The sequence below is a fragment of the Amaranthus tricolor genome, chromosome 3 (assembly GCF_026212465.1).
Source record: "Amaranthus tricolor cultivar Red isolate AtriRed21 chromosome 3, ASM2621246v1, whole genome shotgun sequence".
NCBI lineage: Eukaryota > Viridiplantae > Streptophyta > Magnoliopsida > Caryophyllales > Amaranthaceae > Amaranthus > Amaranthus tricolor.
In genome coordinates this window covers 33,051,848-33,063,228 of record NC_080049.1, presented here as the reverse complement: position 1 = coordinate 33,063,228, position 11,381 = coordinate 33,051,848, and the positions used below count along the sequence as shown (strand labels likewise).

The window sequence follows — 11,381 nt, the reverse complement described above, 5'->3', positions numbered from 1 at the left end:
TGAAATTAAAATAGAGAATATAACAAAATTTGTTGATGAATAAAGTACTTAAATGAACCAAAAATTTCAATTTAGTGCTAGTTGATTTTTATTTTTAGAAATAAATAGACAATTTTTTATTTAAAATTGCTCAAATTTCTATGGATGAATTGGTGATATTGTTGATGTTTGTAAAAAAATGTCCAGTATGTAAGAATGTTACTAACAATGAAAGAAAACCTTTGAAGAGAGGATTCTTATTAGAGAAATGCTATTTTTGTGCTTCTATTTCGTCCATTAAAACGCCTAATATTTAGACGGATTTCCATTTGATGATGGTCACAAAATAGAGTAAGAAGAAATTCAATTAGGATAAAGTCCAAGTAGATTAATTAACAAGCATTTTATTTTTTTATAATTCTTTGCTTTTTTTCTTTAACTTATAGAGTAGAATAAGAAAAGATGAAAGCTAAGTAAGATTTAATTTTACGATTATTTTTGTAAAAAAAAGGCAAATTTGCTGCAATTTTAAAGAAAAAGAAAAAACATTCATGTTACACTCACTTAAAAATAATGATGTTGATTGGTTTTGTAGACTATTAACAAGGAAAAACATATTTAACTACTTTAAGTGATCAAGTCATTGCTCTTCAATTTTTGTAGTAAATTTAAAGGGATATAAGAGCACTTATTTATTAATTATGGTTGCAGTCTTAAATTGCACACGCCGACAAAATTTCTTTTCTTATAATTCCTAAGTAATGAAAATATTTTGTAGGCAAGATGACGAAAGAGAATTAATCTTTCTGTATATGGTAAAAATTAAACCCTAATCACTAAAAGAATTAATAAGCGATAAATTCCCACTCTTCCTCTTGTTGATAGGGGATTGATCTTACCCAAAATCCCAAAAGAAAAAAAAACTTGAACTACTGAGTTTGCTCTTTATATACTTAGAAACTTAAAATATATTGCTCTATTCAAACCGAAACTTGGTGATTTCCCATGTACCTATACCTTTACACTTGGGTTAAAATAAACAATTATAAATATACTTATATACTTTATACATAGATGATCATAGAAGCCAACAAAATAAAGAAAATTTATCCTCACAAAGTAAAAATTCCAGCCAAGATAGACGCATAACCATAGTTGATAGTCCTTAAATCACAGAATATATGATGGTTTTACTTGGTTATGTTTTTCTGTTCAGCTAATCGTAGCGTCTCTTTCGCCATAGATGAAAATGTCTGAGCACTATCCTGCATCTCTGTAGTTTTCAAACTAATACCCTGAAAATTTAGAATTCAAGAACATAGACAGTGTTACAATGATATTAATAATCACTTCCTAGACACAAAAATCAAAGTTAAGTATCTTCTTTTCTTGATTTTGGCTACATGTTAGTTCAAGCATTTGGGTTTCCAAAAATAGACATGCCTTATGCATTTCATGTAAAGCTTCTATTGTCCGATTTCAAAAGGCCCTTTTCAGGACTAAGTAAGATGGTCATATGAGAATTATGAGTTAATCTAGTGGCTCAAGCTTTCTCTTGTACCCTTAGCATGGGGATTTAATTCTCAAAACCTACAAGTTGATCAATTCCGCTCTTGTCTGTATGAATTATAATTACCCCCGAATAAATAAAAGACGGGATTAAGGAATAGACTATTTCATGATCAAAAGACGCTTTTAGCTAAGGAAAATGTAGCAAGCTTATGCACACATTTCGTACCTGCAATTTCTTCACATTCTCAATGAGCTTGCTTTCGACCATTTTAGCAGCACTTGATTCCTGTAAGTGAAAATTTAGTTGCAACTTTTATGATATTGAACGCACAAATACGTTTAGTAATTTTTTATGTGAAGTTATAAATGATGTTTGCTACCAAGGGTCAATCAAAACAACCTACTTGCTATTACTAACAAGGGTAATATACATACATCAGACCCCAAAACCCCGCCTAGGTGGGAGCCACTCGATGATGGAATGTGGTAGTTGTAGCATAAAGAAACATTAAAGTCCGAGAAAAAGAAGGGGCGATTCTTACACAAGTGGGACTAGATGAGGAGTATCCATATTTCTTCTTAATTTGATCTACTGTCTCAGCCTTTTCATATTGTGGTTCTTCTTGTGCTGAAGATTTTTCAGTTTTTACTGCTTGCTTCAGTCTCCCTGGAAATATTAGTTTGATAATAAGCACACCTTGAAAGGATTGAAACTTGCTTGTAAATGTGTATTGAACAAAGAATGTGCACACCTTTGAAGGATTGGAACTTGCTTGCCAATTTCTGTGTATTTAGTAATGTCCTCACATTGTTACCTTTCGGTTTCTCTTCCTGATCATCAAGATCAATATCGTCTGCAGAAAGACCCGAATAACATTATGCACTAATACGATTCAACCGTCTGAGGTATTTTAAAAGATGAAGCTCAAAATGGCGACAGCTATATGCAAACAGGATAGGTACTAAACATAGCTGAATCTCATTTTCTCTATTGATTGCTGACATCAAATCAAGTCGACTTGTTCCCTTCGATCTCGACCTCCTCGAAATGAGGGTATTGGTCTGCCTTCTTTCCTACCCTCTCCAGACCTTGTCTTGGGCGGTAGAGGTGTTCAATGGGGCGAGGTGGATCACATTTTTAACGGGTCATTAGTGGGTCGGGTCATTAACGGGCCTTGGTGTAAAGGGTCAGGCTGGGCCGGGACGGATAATTATAGGAATTGGTTGCAGAAAATATTTTTACCACTTTTTTTAAAAATTTTTATATGATATTATTATACGCATAGGTGGGTCGACTCAACGGACCATAAAGTAGAATAAAAAACTATTTTATGAACTTTTAAAAACGGGTCAAAGTGGGTCTGATTTAAACGGGCTTTGACCCGCCCCACCCTGACCCAGCCCGTTGAACACCTCTAAGCGGGCCTCATTGGGATGATGATCTAGAAGGCCAAACATGCACAGGTTAACATATGATCTAAATAGGGGCTTACCAATATCTAAGTCATTATTTTCATCCTCCACTGTAGTGTTAACAAAACCTTGTGATTGAGTAGGAAAGTTGGAAACTGCAAAGTGTTTTGTTAGTTCTTCAGAAATTGTTCTCCCATCTACAGCTTCAGGATCAGCTCCATGGTTCATTTTACTTCCACTTACATCTTTGAATAGAGTGCCAAACATCCCCTGATAAAATATAAGCAAGCGAAGGACATTCAGTCATTCTGAAAATGGAAACCGAAGACTCACAGATGACAACCTTTTTCTTTTCTTTCTGATGGACGGAAGGAGTAGTTGTTGCATTCTCCAAAGCGGTAAGATTTTCATTATACACTCGAGAAAGAGAGTCCAAGAGTCTGGTACGATTGAAAGAACAAGTCAATGTAATCAAGAAATCTGTTGTAAATGTAGATTGTAAGAGTCTGATACGATTGAGAGTGCAAAAAAGGCATACCTGTACGTTCCGTTTTCCAGCAACATTGAAGCCACAGCAACTTCTTGATTGCTCCTCATCTGGATAAGTTGCAAAACCCAAGTAGCCTAAGTATAAATTAATCGAAAATTCCCGAGAAAAAGAATATAAAGCGTTGTACCATTATGACTTCGCCGTCAGCTGAAGAGCAAACGAAGTAGTCAGGAAACGCATTTTGCTTCAAGGTTGAGCAAGTAAAACTTCTCAATGTAGTTTCTTTCACAACAGATAAGTCTGGGAGTGACCTACAGTTTCAAGGAAGACTTTATTGTCAATTTGGACTAACATAATTCAGGAATACGATTACGAGCAATAATTGTTCATCACCAAGAAAAGGGAACGGTTTTCTACAAATACAAGCATCAAGATAAAAGGATACTCAAAATTCATGATATACTCAAATTGATTTGAACCAACCGTATTTCGATTCTTCCACATGAAAAGAGAAGTATAAGTCCTATACTGGAGGTAGTGCAGATCGTAGAAGCCCATAAACACGAAGATGAATTAAACTTCTTTTTGTTGATAACCTTCTTAGTCCCCTGAATTATATGTGGTAAAGAATAGATGTATACAGCCTTCTCAGAGCTAAGCAACACTTGCTGTTTTTGTGGTGCTTCCTCTGTCGAAGATCCCCGGCTTGCCTCTGAAATAAAACTAAACCCACTTAAAACTCCAAAGTTGTCACAGAAACTAGATTTCTGAGTTCAACAACCCATTGAAGCGCACCTTGTCGCTCAAGCCAGAACTATACAAAAACGCGATTCCAAACACTAAAATAATGTTTTTCGATTGCATCAAGATAGAAAACCTTGTCTTTCTGTTTTTTGCCTTTATTGTTATTGTTATGTTCTATTCTACTTTTATGACACACAACTTATGCATTGTGATCAGTGTTATGGTTATATTTACTGTTTATGATCATGGATAAGATAACACCATGACTTATATTAGCTTCTATTGGATCAAAGAACGTTTCCTAAGATTCCAAAACACTAATATATAGCGTTCGTGTAATATGATTCAACCAATTGAAAGTATGACATTAAACATAGTTCTGAATGAGAGATATGGGTAACCTAAAATTTGCATAAACAGAGTTCTTGATGGTTTCTTTGGGTGCACTGAGCTACCGCTCAGTGTATGTCCGGTATCAGCATCAAGTGCCCACAAAGATGAATCCTTTGTCATGATAAGCAGTACATTCTTCTCAAAGCCTTGAATGTTAGGTGATTCAAATTTCAGAGATATAACATCTGCCGATAACTCGGTTGCAATTTTTTTCTGATACAAGATGGCAGAACTCTCTATATCAATCACTGAAATCTGCAAAGAATGTAATGCAAAACTCAATAAATGCAAAGTGGAACGAAATGAAAAGCTAGATATTAAAGGGGAAGAATAATAGACAAGCTTACATGCCCTTGCTCGGAGCCGACTGCAAGGTGCCTTGAATTGCTACTTATGTCAAAAGACAATACAGACCCATTGACCTTTATACACTTCACACCATGGATCATATGATTGCTTCCTTTCTTTGAACTTCCTGAAGTACTTAGCAAATCAATTATGTTTAATGTTTAGAAACTAGTCATTTGTATCATGTATAAAATATGAGTTCAATGAAAATTGAGACATGTCATGGCTACGGGTGTTCAATAGGTCGAGCCCCCATTTTGAGCCCTTAACCGGCCCGTTTTTAGGAGGGCTTTGTAAGTGCCGGGACGAAAATGGGCCGGGTTGAAAACGGGCTCTACTATAATTAAAATGAAGCAGGCTATAAAAAGGCTTAATAAGGGTCGGAAATGGGCCTTTGTAAATAACATAATTAATGTATAATTTAAATATTATAAATGACAATGTCGATGGAGATTATTAATATTTTTAAAATTTAATTGCTATAAATTGATAAATGGGGATTAAAATATTTTTTAGTAATAAGATGGGCCAGATTGGGCTCTCAAAGCCTAACCCATTTAAAGCCCATATCATGTTTAAAGGGGCCTTATCCAACTCGGGCCACATTTACTTAGACCCGGCCCGGCCCTCATTTGGCCCATTAAACACCCCTAGTCATGTCCCAACGGGGCCAAGGAATGTAAAGGTGGGCTTCGTTTGGGCAACTTGAGACATTACACAAATCATTGTGGCTAGAAGTTTTAGGTATGGTCAATGAAACTCTACCTGATAAAGAGAAAAACCCATTTTCCACAGGAAATGGTTCAGGCTTAAATTGATAGATACGGACCTGTGTGACAATGAAATTTTTTATAAGAACAAATGGGCTAAAACCCAATAAGAAATTAACTTCTTCAAAAATTCTACACCAGAAAATTTACCATTCCGTTTTTGTCTCCAGAAAATAGCAGTCGTGATGAAGTACAATAATGAATTGCTGTAACTGCTATGCCACTTTGAGATGATTCATCGTCGTTCTGTGCATCAAGATCATAATTCATAAGCCAGGATTCTGTGTGATTGCATTCCAATAAAGTAAACAATAGCTATTGTTCATACTGTGCATAATTACCTGCTGTGTTAATGATACAAGGGGGATTAAAAGCAGGCATGTAACATCCCAAAATTTGATAGTTCCGTCATCATGTCCTGTAATATAAAGGTTCTTAACCTTCGCGAATCCAGTAAATTGAGGTAAGCCAACATGCTTTGCTACAGAAGGAAGTACAGATGGGAAATTCTTCAGAAGAGAATTGTAATCCTGCATAAATCTTACTTTTATGTAAAATCGACAATAAAAAAACAAAGAGTTGAGAATAGTTTTTAATCACCTCATCCTTTGCATCCGTACTGTTGAAATGGTTAGTGATAAATTGCGCGGTAGTAGTAGTTGAAGCAGAAATTGGAAGCTTTATCATCAGTTCACTTGGTAGTGTTACCGAAGATTTTGATTGGAATTGCAACAAACACTTCTCAATAGAGTGATCATCATATGCATATATGAGACCTGATTTTCCGAGCAGAAGCAAATACTGTTGGTAATGTTTGCTTTGTTCATTTGGGCATGAAATAATTTCCAAATCAATACATGGTTCTGGCAGCTGAAGCCCTACTTTGATTGTTCGAGATTCTGCGTCTTCATTCAACAAGATCACCTGAATTTCCAAACTTCAGTTTTAATAACTAAAAGATCATCAAAAACAAAAAATTCCGGATACTTCAATAAAATATGTCCATCGTTTCAATTGGGCCTAAAGATTTGTAGTTCTTTGGTTACAGATTATTCATGAAATCATATACACTTCTTATTATGTGAAGTTTCAGATGATGTTTGCTACCAAAGGTCTATTGAAAATAATGTCTTTGTTATCATATCAGGGTCACGTTGCATACATGTGACCCCCTAAATGGGAGTCACTTAATAGCATTGGAGTACTGGAATGTACTACAATGAAAGACCTAACCTACTGAAGTATTTAGCGGTAATCGTACTTACAAAAGGAACTAGCCAAAAGTACACAAGCTGAAAAGTAGAAAAATTAAGACCTAGTTCTACTGTTTTAGTGCCATTTCCATTACTTGAAAACCACGGTACGTGTATAGATCAAAACAATAAATTCTGTAAGACGGTTGAAAAGTGATCAGAATTGATCCAAATACCTGAACCAAGTTTGTCGATGAGTCATCAGAAGCGCCAATAACATATAAGCGATTAGCTTTTCCACCCGAGTACACCCACTTCAATGATGCTATAGGAGTTTTTTCCAATCTATACCCGAGATTAATCTTAGAAGTATTAACAATTTGGTTTTTACAGGAGTCTCCACTCACTGGCGAACCATTTTCTGCGTCTGAACTGGAGACGGTATAGATCAAAATATCCCCAGAGTCATATCCCAGAGCAACTTTAGTCCCAAAAGGACATATCCAACATGCAGAGGTTACTCTCTTAGCTTCTTGAGAAGACAAGTGACTCGTGTTTCCACTACTACATACGGTAAATACAGCTTTGCTTTCCCGGATTCCCCACAATATCATCAATACATCAGCAAAGATAAGCAGAATTCTACAGTTGCACATAAAAGTTGTCAGTAATTAGCGTATTGTTAATGATGTTAATGTCTCAAACGGAACAAGTTGAGAGAAAGAGTTGGGCTGTTGCCCTCATTCGATGAACTACCTCTTGTTTTCTGCAGTTGGTTGAGGCAATATATACGTTACAGCACGATCAACTGGACCCTTATTAATACATCCTGAAAGCAACAAAGCTCTCATAAGTCATTCCTATTCTCCTTCCAAACTCAACCCAATATGTCAGAGTAAATCAACACATTATGATAGTATATAAATACATGTAATACTTTCATTAATGTATTCTTCAGGTATACATCTTTGTTATCACTAACAAGGGTAAGGTTGCGTCAAACCACCCCCGAACCTTCCATAGGTGGGAGCCATTAATGAAACGGGGGTAATGGAATGTACAAGTATAAGTCTTTGTTATTATCACTAACAAGGATAAGATTACGTCAAACCACCCCCAACCTTCCTTGGATGGGAGCCATTAATGAAACATGGGTAATGGAAAGTAAAAGTATAAGTCATTGTTATTATCACTAACAAGGGTAAGGTTGCGTCAAACCACCCCCAACCTTCCATAGGTGGGAGCTATTAATGAAACAGGGGTAATGGAATGTACGAGTATAAGTCTTTGTTATTATCACCAACAAGGGTAAGGTTGCGTCAAACCACCCCCAACCTTCCACAGGTGGGAGCCATTAATGAAACGGGGATAATGGAATTATACGTCTTAGATTTTTTTTTCTACTATCCCACTATGGATTCATATTGAGTCCAATATTCCAAACTCGGAAATTAAATGTAGATACAAACTCTATGTTCCGACTTCAATAACAATCTTAGCAAAAAAGGATTCAGAGGTGAAGAAGTGAATTGATTTAAAGGGTGTAAACTCACCATGTGAAGCAACAAAAGGGATCCAATATTTCATTTTTTCCATCTGGTATGATTCCTTGTCAAGTTTCCACACCATGACATTACCAGCATGATTTCCTATTAATCTTTCATTGCAAAGAGAATCATTTAGCCAACACGTCTTAGTCCATGAGTCAAATAATAAGACCAAAGGGCATCATGTCCTAGAATGAGGATCTCGTAGAGTTGTACACAAATGTAAGGATGATGAACTTACATGAAGAAACAATGTTGCATCACAGCAAAAGATGTGATCACCTCATTGAAATCAACTACATGGCACAAAATCTTCTTATCTATGTCCCAAACCTAGTTATAAGTCATGTCAAAAAGTGAATATAAGTGTAAAGAAACAAGCAAAAGAAGAGGTAAGGAGATAAGTAAAAGATTTTAGCTACCTCAATCTGGTCTTTAGAAGTGACATTCAAAAGAATACCTTGGTTTTGAATGAACTAAAATGTATAAAGGAGAAAAACCATGCATTAGTTGATGCATTGTATCGAGTAAGAATAACGTGTTTTGATGCAAATCTTGAAAATACCTGCAAAAATTTACTAGGTTGTGCATCATTGGACTGCAACAGAGCTTGTGTATTGTCTTTTCCAAATAATTTGATTAGCCCGTTCCTACCAAAAAAAAAAAAGCATCAAGACCATTATAAAGCATTATAAAGGTAAAGGACACTCCCAGTTTCCCGCACAAGGCAAGGTTCGAATGGGGTTTTTTCCTGAAAGATGCGGACAAATCATATCTGTTCCCCTCAAGAAGGGAGTTAAAAGGATGCGTGCAGTCAAGAAATCCCCCATATGATACCTGCGCCTAATAGGGGTCGAACCCCAAACCTTCTGCATTGAGCAGATGCTCTATCCATTGAGCCACAAGCGCTTTTGGTCAAGACCATGTTAACATAATTTTAACAAAAACTACTGATTTTGAAATTTCTTTACAAGTAATACTATTTGTACTCTCTTATATATACAACATTCATAGAACTACCAAAACACAAGAGTTCAGGACATGAAGCGCGATGTTTGTGATGTTAAACCCATAATTCTTAACAGGATTAGACATTTTGCCAAAAAATGCAGCTTAAAGTTGTATTTAGTACAGAAATAAAAGGGACAAACTTGGTGGAAACAGCAAGTATCTTTTGTACTGGATCATAAGCGAACATAGCAGCCGAAGAAGGGAGTCCATAATGAAAAGCTAGACGAGGGTTTACATCTTCAGGTTTCAAGCATTCCAAGTTCTCTCCTGGCTGCACCATAATTTTAGCATCATATGCATCAGTTTTTATCAAATGATACACCACAACAGTAAAATGTCATATATTCGACCCTTTAAATTTCGTCTAGATGGAAGCCACTTACATGCTCGAACATTGAACAAAAGAAGGTTCAATCATAGGACTTTTTTTTTTTTACCATCCTATGAGTTTTACCTAAAATTGCTCAATGTTCATCATAAAACAAGCCAAAATTTTCATATAATCATCTTGTACTAAGAAAAATCACTAAAACTAGCATATGATATACAATACTTCTATTAAAAAGGATTTTTGTTAATGTTTCATCCAACCTTGAATACAACAGGCTCAATATATAATGTAAGTACAACTAATATGTAAACAATAAATCATGTCTTATCACCCTACAAGGCTACAACAACACTCCATTACCCCATTGCCGCTTCATCTAGGAGCGATTTGTAGAACGAATGTATGCAATGATTTCAATCGCAATCTTATTCCTACCTTTACGGCCAGTTTGTTAGTGATATTAAATGACGGTAATGGAAATGATTTAGATTGATCCTTAAAAACATGTCATCACTCTAATTTTCAACATTTTATAAAGTTTAGACCATAATTAATATGATAAGACATTATTTTCCCCTAATACATATAATATACATGAGGATTTAAAAGGAAAAGTTAAAGAATGAAGAAAAAAGACAGAAAAAGATAATTATTAACTACCAATTTCGTGGCAATTGGTTCAACAAAAATCAAACTCAGTCCCAATCAATACAGAAGAAAATTCAGAAATGTGCAAAGGACACACACCATTACTGACCAATAACCCAAATCCCAATGGGCCAACCCGCCCCATTAACCACCTCTACTTTCTAACTTAATGACACAAAGCAAGCAACATAAAAAGTTAATTTCATGGCAGCACATCACAATCAGAATTTGAAAATGGGTTTATACTTTACACCCATAAAAATCCAATTCCATCCATCACCAATTCACCATATATATACACATATTTCCAAGAATTATTCATAAAATTTCATTCAATCAATAAAAAGCAAGGATTATGCAAAAAAGAGTTAATGGGTAGTAACAAAACCTTCTTGGTTGCTCTATCCACAAGTTTCTTTACAAACATCCTTATAGGAATAAGAATTCAAACCCACAATTCCACAAACTAAATCAAACCCAGAAAAAATGAAGAAAAACAATTGTTTTTGGAAGAAGAAGAAAGTGGTTTGATTGATTGATTTCAGTTACTAGTTTGTCTTACTCTTTAACAACGAGAAACTCCCTCTCCCTCAGTCCCTCTGAATGAAAATGTAGGTGGAAAATTGACATTGGACAAACAAAACAATAAAAATCATTTCTTTCCTTTTGTTGTTATTTGTTTTGAATTATAAAAATAATTGTTTCCTTTTTAATAGAGTTGGATATGGTCATTGGTCGGTGACTTAATTGTATTTTATTTTTACCCTTTCGAAAGATTTGGATTAGGATTTGCTCCTAGGATTCCTACACGTAATTAAATTGATTGTTGCTTGATTTGATTGGTTGATGAATGATGAGTCAAGGCTTGAGGGGGAGAAAGGAAGAGACTTTTGACTTCTCTCCATGTGTAGTAGAGTACGACCTCGTATATAATACTCCTAATAGAATACAAACTAATACATGATTTTTAAATATGTTAATATTTTAATAAAATTTAAGATT

The 11,381-nt window shown here is 35.2% G+C and overlaps 1 protein-coding gene across 2 annotated transcripts; it reads right to left on the bottom strand.

Moving 5' to 3' along the window:
- Positions 1 to 929: 929 nt before the first annotated feature.
- LOC130809064 (uncharacterized) lies at positions 930 to 11,250 on the bottom strand. Of its 2 annotated transcripts, none has more exons than XM_057674690.1 (23): positions 10,768 to 11,250; positions 9,541 to 9,671; positions 8,955 to 9,039; positions 8,812 to 8,865; positions 8,631 to 8,722; positions 8,396 to 8,499; positions 7,599 to 7,671; positions 7,079 to 7,484; positions 6,250 to 6,573; positions 5,991 to 6,179; positions 5,800 to 5,895; positions 5,645 to 5,708; positions 4,879 to 5,006; positions 4,540 to 4,786; positions 3,878 to 4,106; positions 3,582 to 3,705; positions 3,443 to 3,501; positions 3,248 to 3,344; positions 2,985 to 3,174; positions 2,244 to 2,345; positions 2,034 to 2,158; positions 1,718 to 1,777; positions 930 to 1,274 (listed from the first exon to the last, which is right to left on the bottom strand). In XM_057674690.1, exons 1-23 carry the CDS (start codon positions 10,804 to 10,806, stop codon positions 1,170 to 1,172), a joined length of 3,123 nt encoding a protein of 1,040 aa, XP_057530673.1. In that variant the 5' UTR covers positions 10,807 to 11,250; the 3' UTR covers positions 930 to 1,169. The 2 variants fall into 2 exon arrangements, with proteins under 2 accessions (XP_057530673.1, XP_057530674.1); XM_057674691.1 differs by having other exon boundaries at positions 5,991 to 6,158; positions 10,768 to 11,127.
- Between the last annotated feature and the right edge of the window lie 131 nt (positions 11,251 to 11,381).

Bases quoted from the DNA above. Each gene is read 5' to 3' on its own strand.
- LOC130809064 (XM_057674690.1), bottom strand. From the start codon at position 10,806: ATGTTTGTAAAGAAACTTGTGGATAGAGCAACCAAGAAG. The intron at 8,500-8,630 runs GTAAGTTCATCA...TTGCAATGAAAG, and splicing joins ATGCAACATTGTTTCTTCAT to ATTAATAGGAAATCATGCTG. The intron at 4,107-4,539 runs GTTACCCATATC...GTTTTATTTCAG, and splicing joins TCTGTTTATGCAAATTTTAG to AGGCAAGCCGGGGATCTTCG.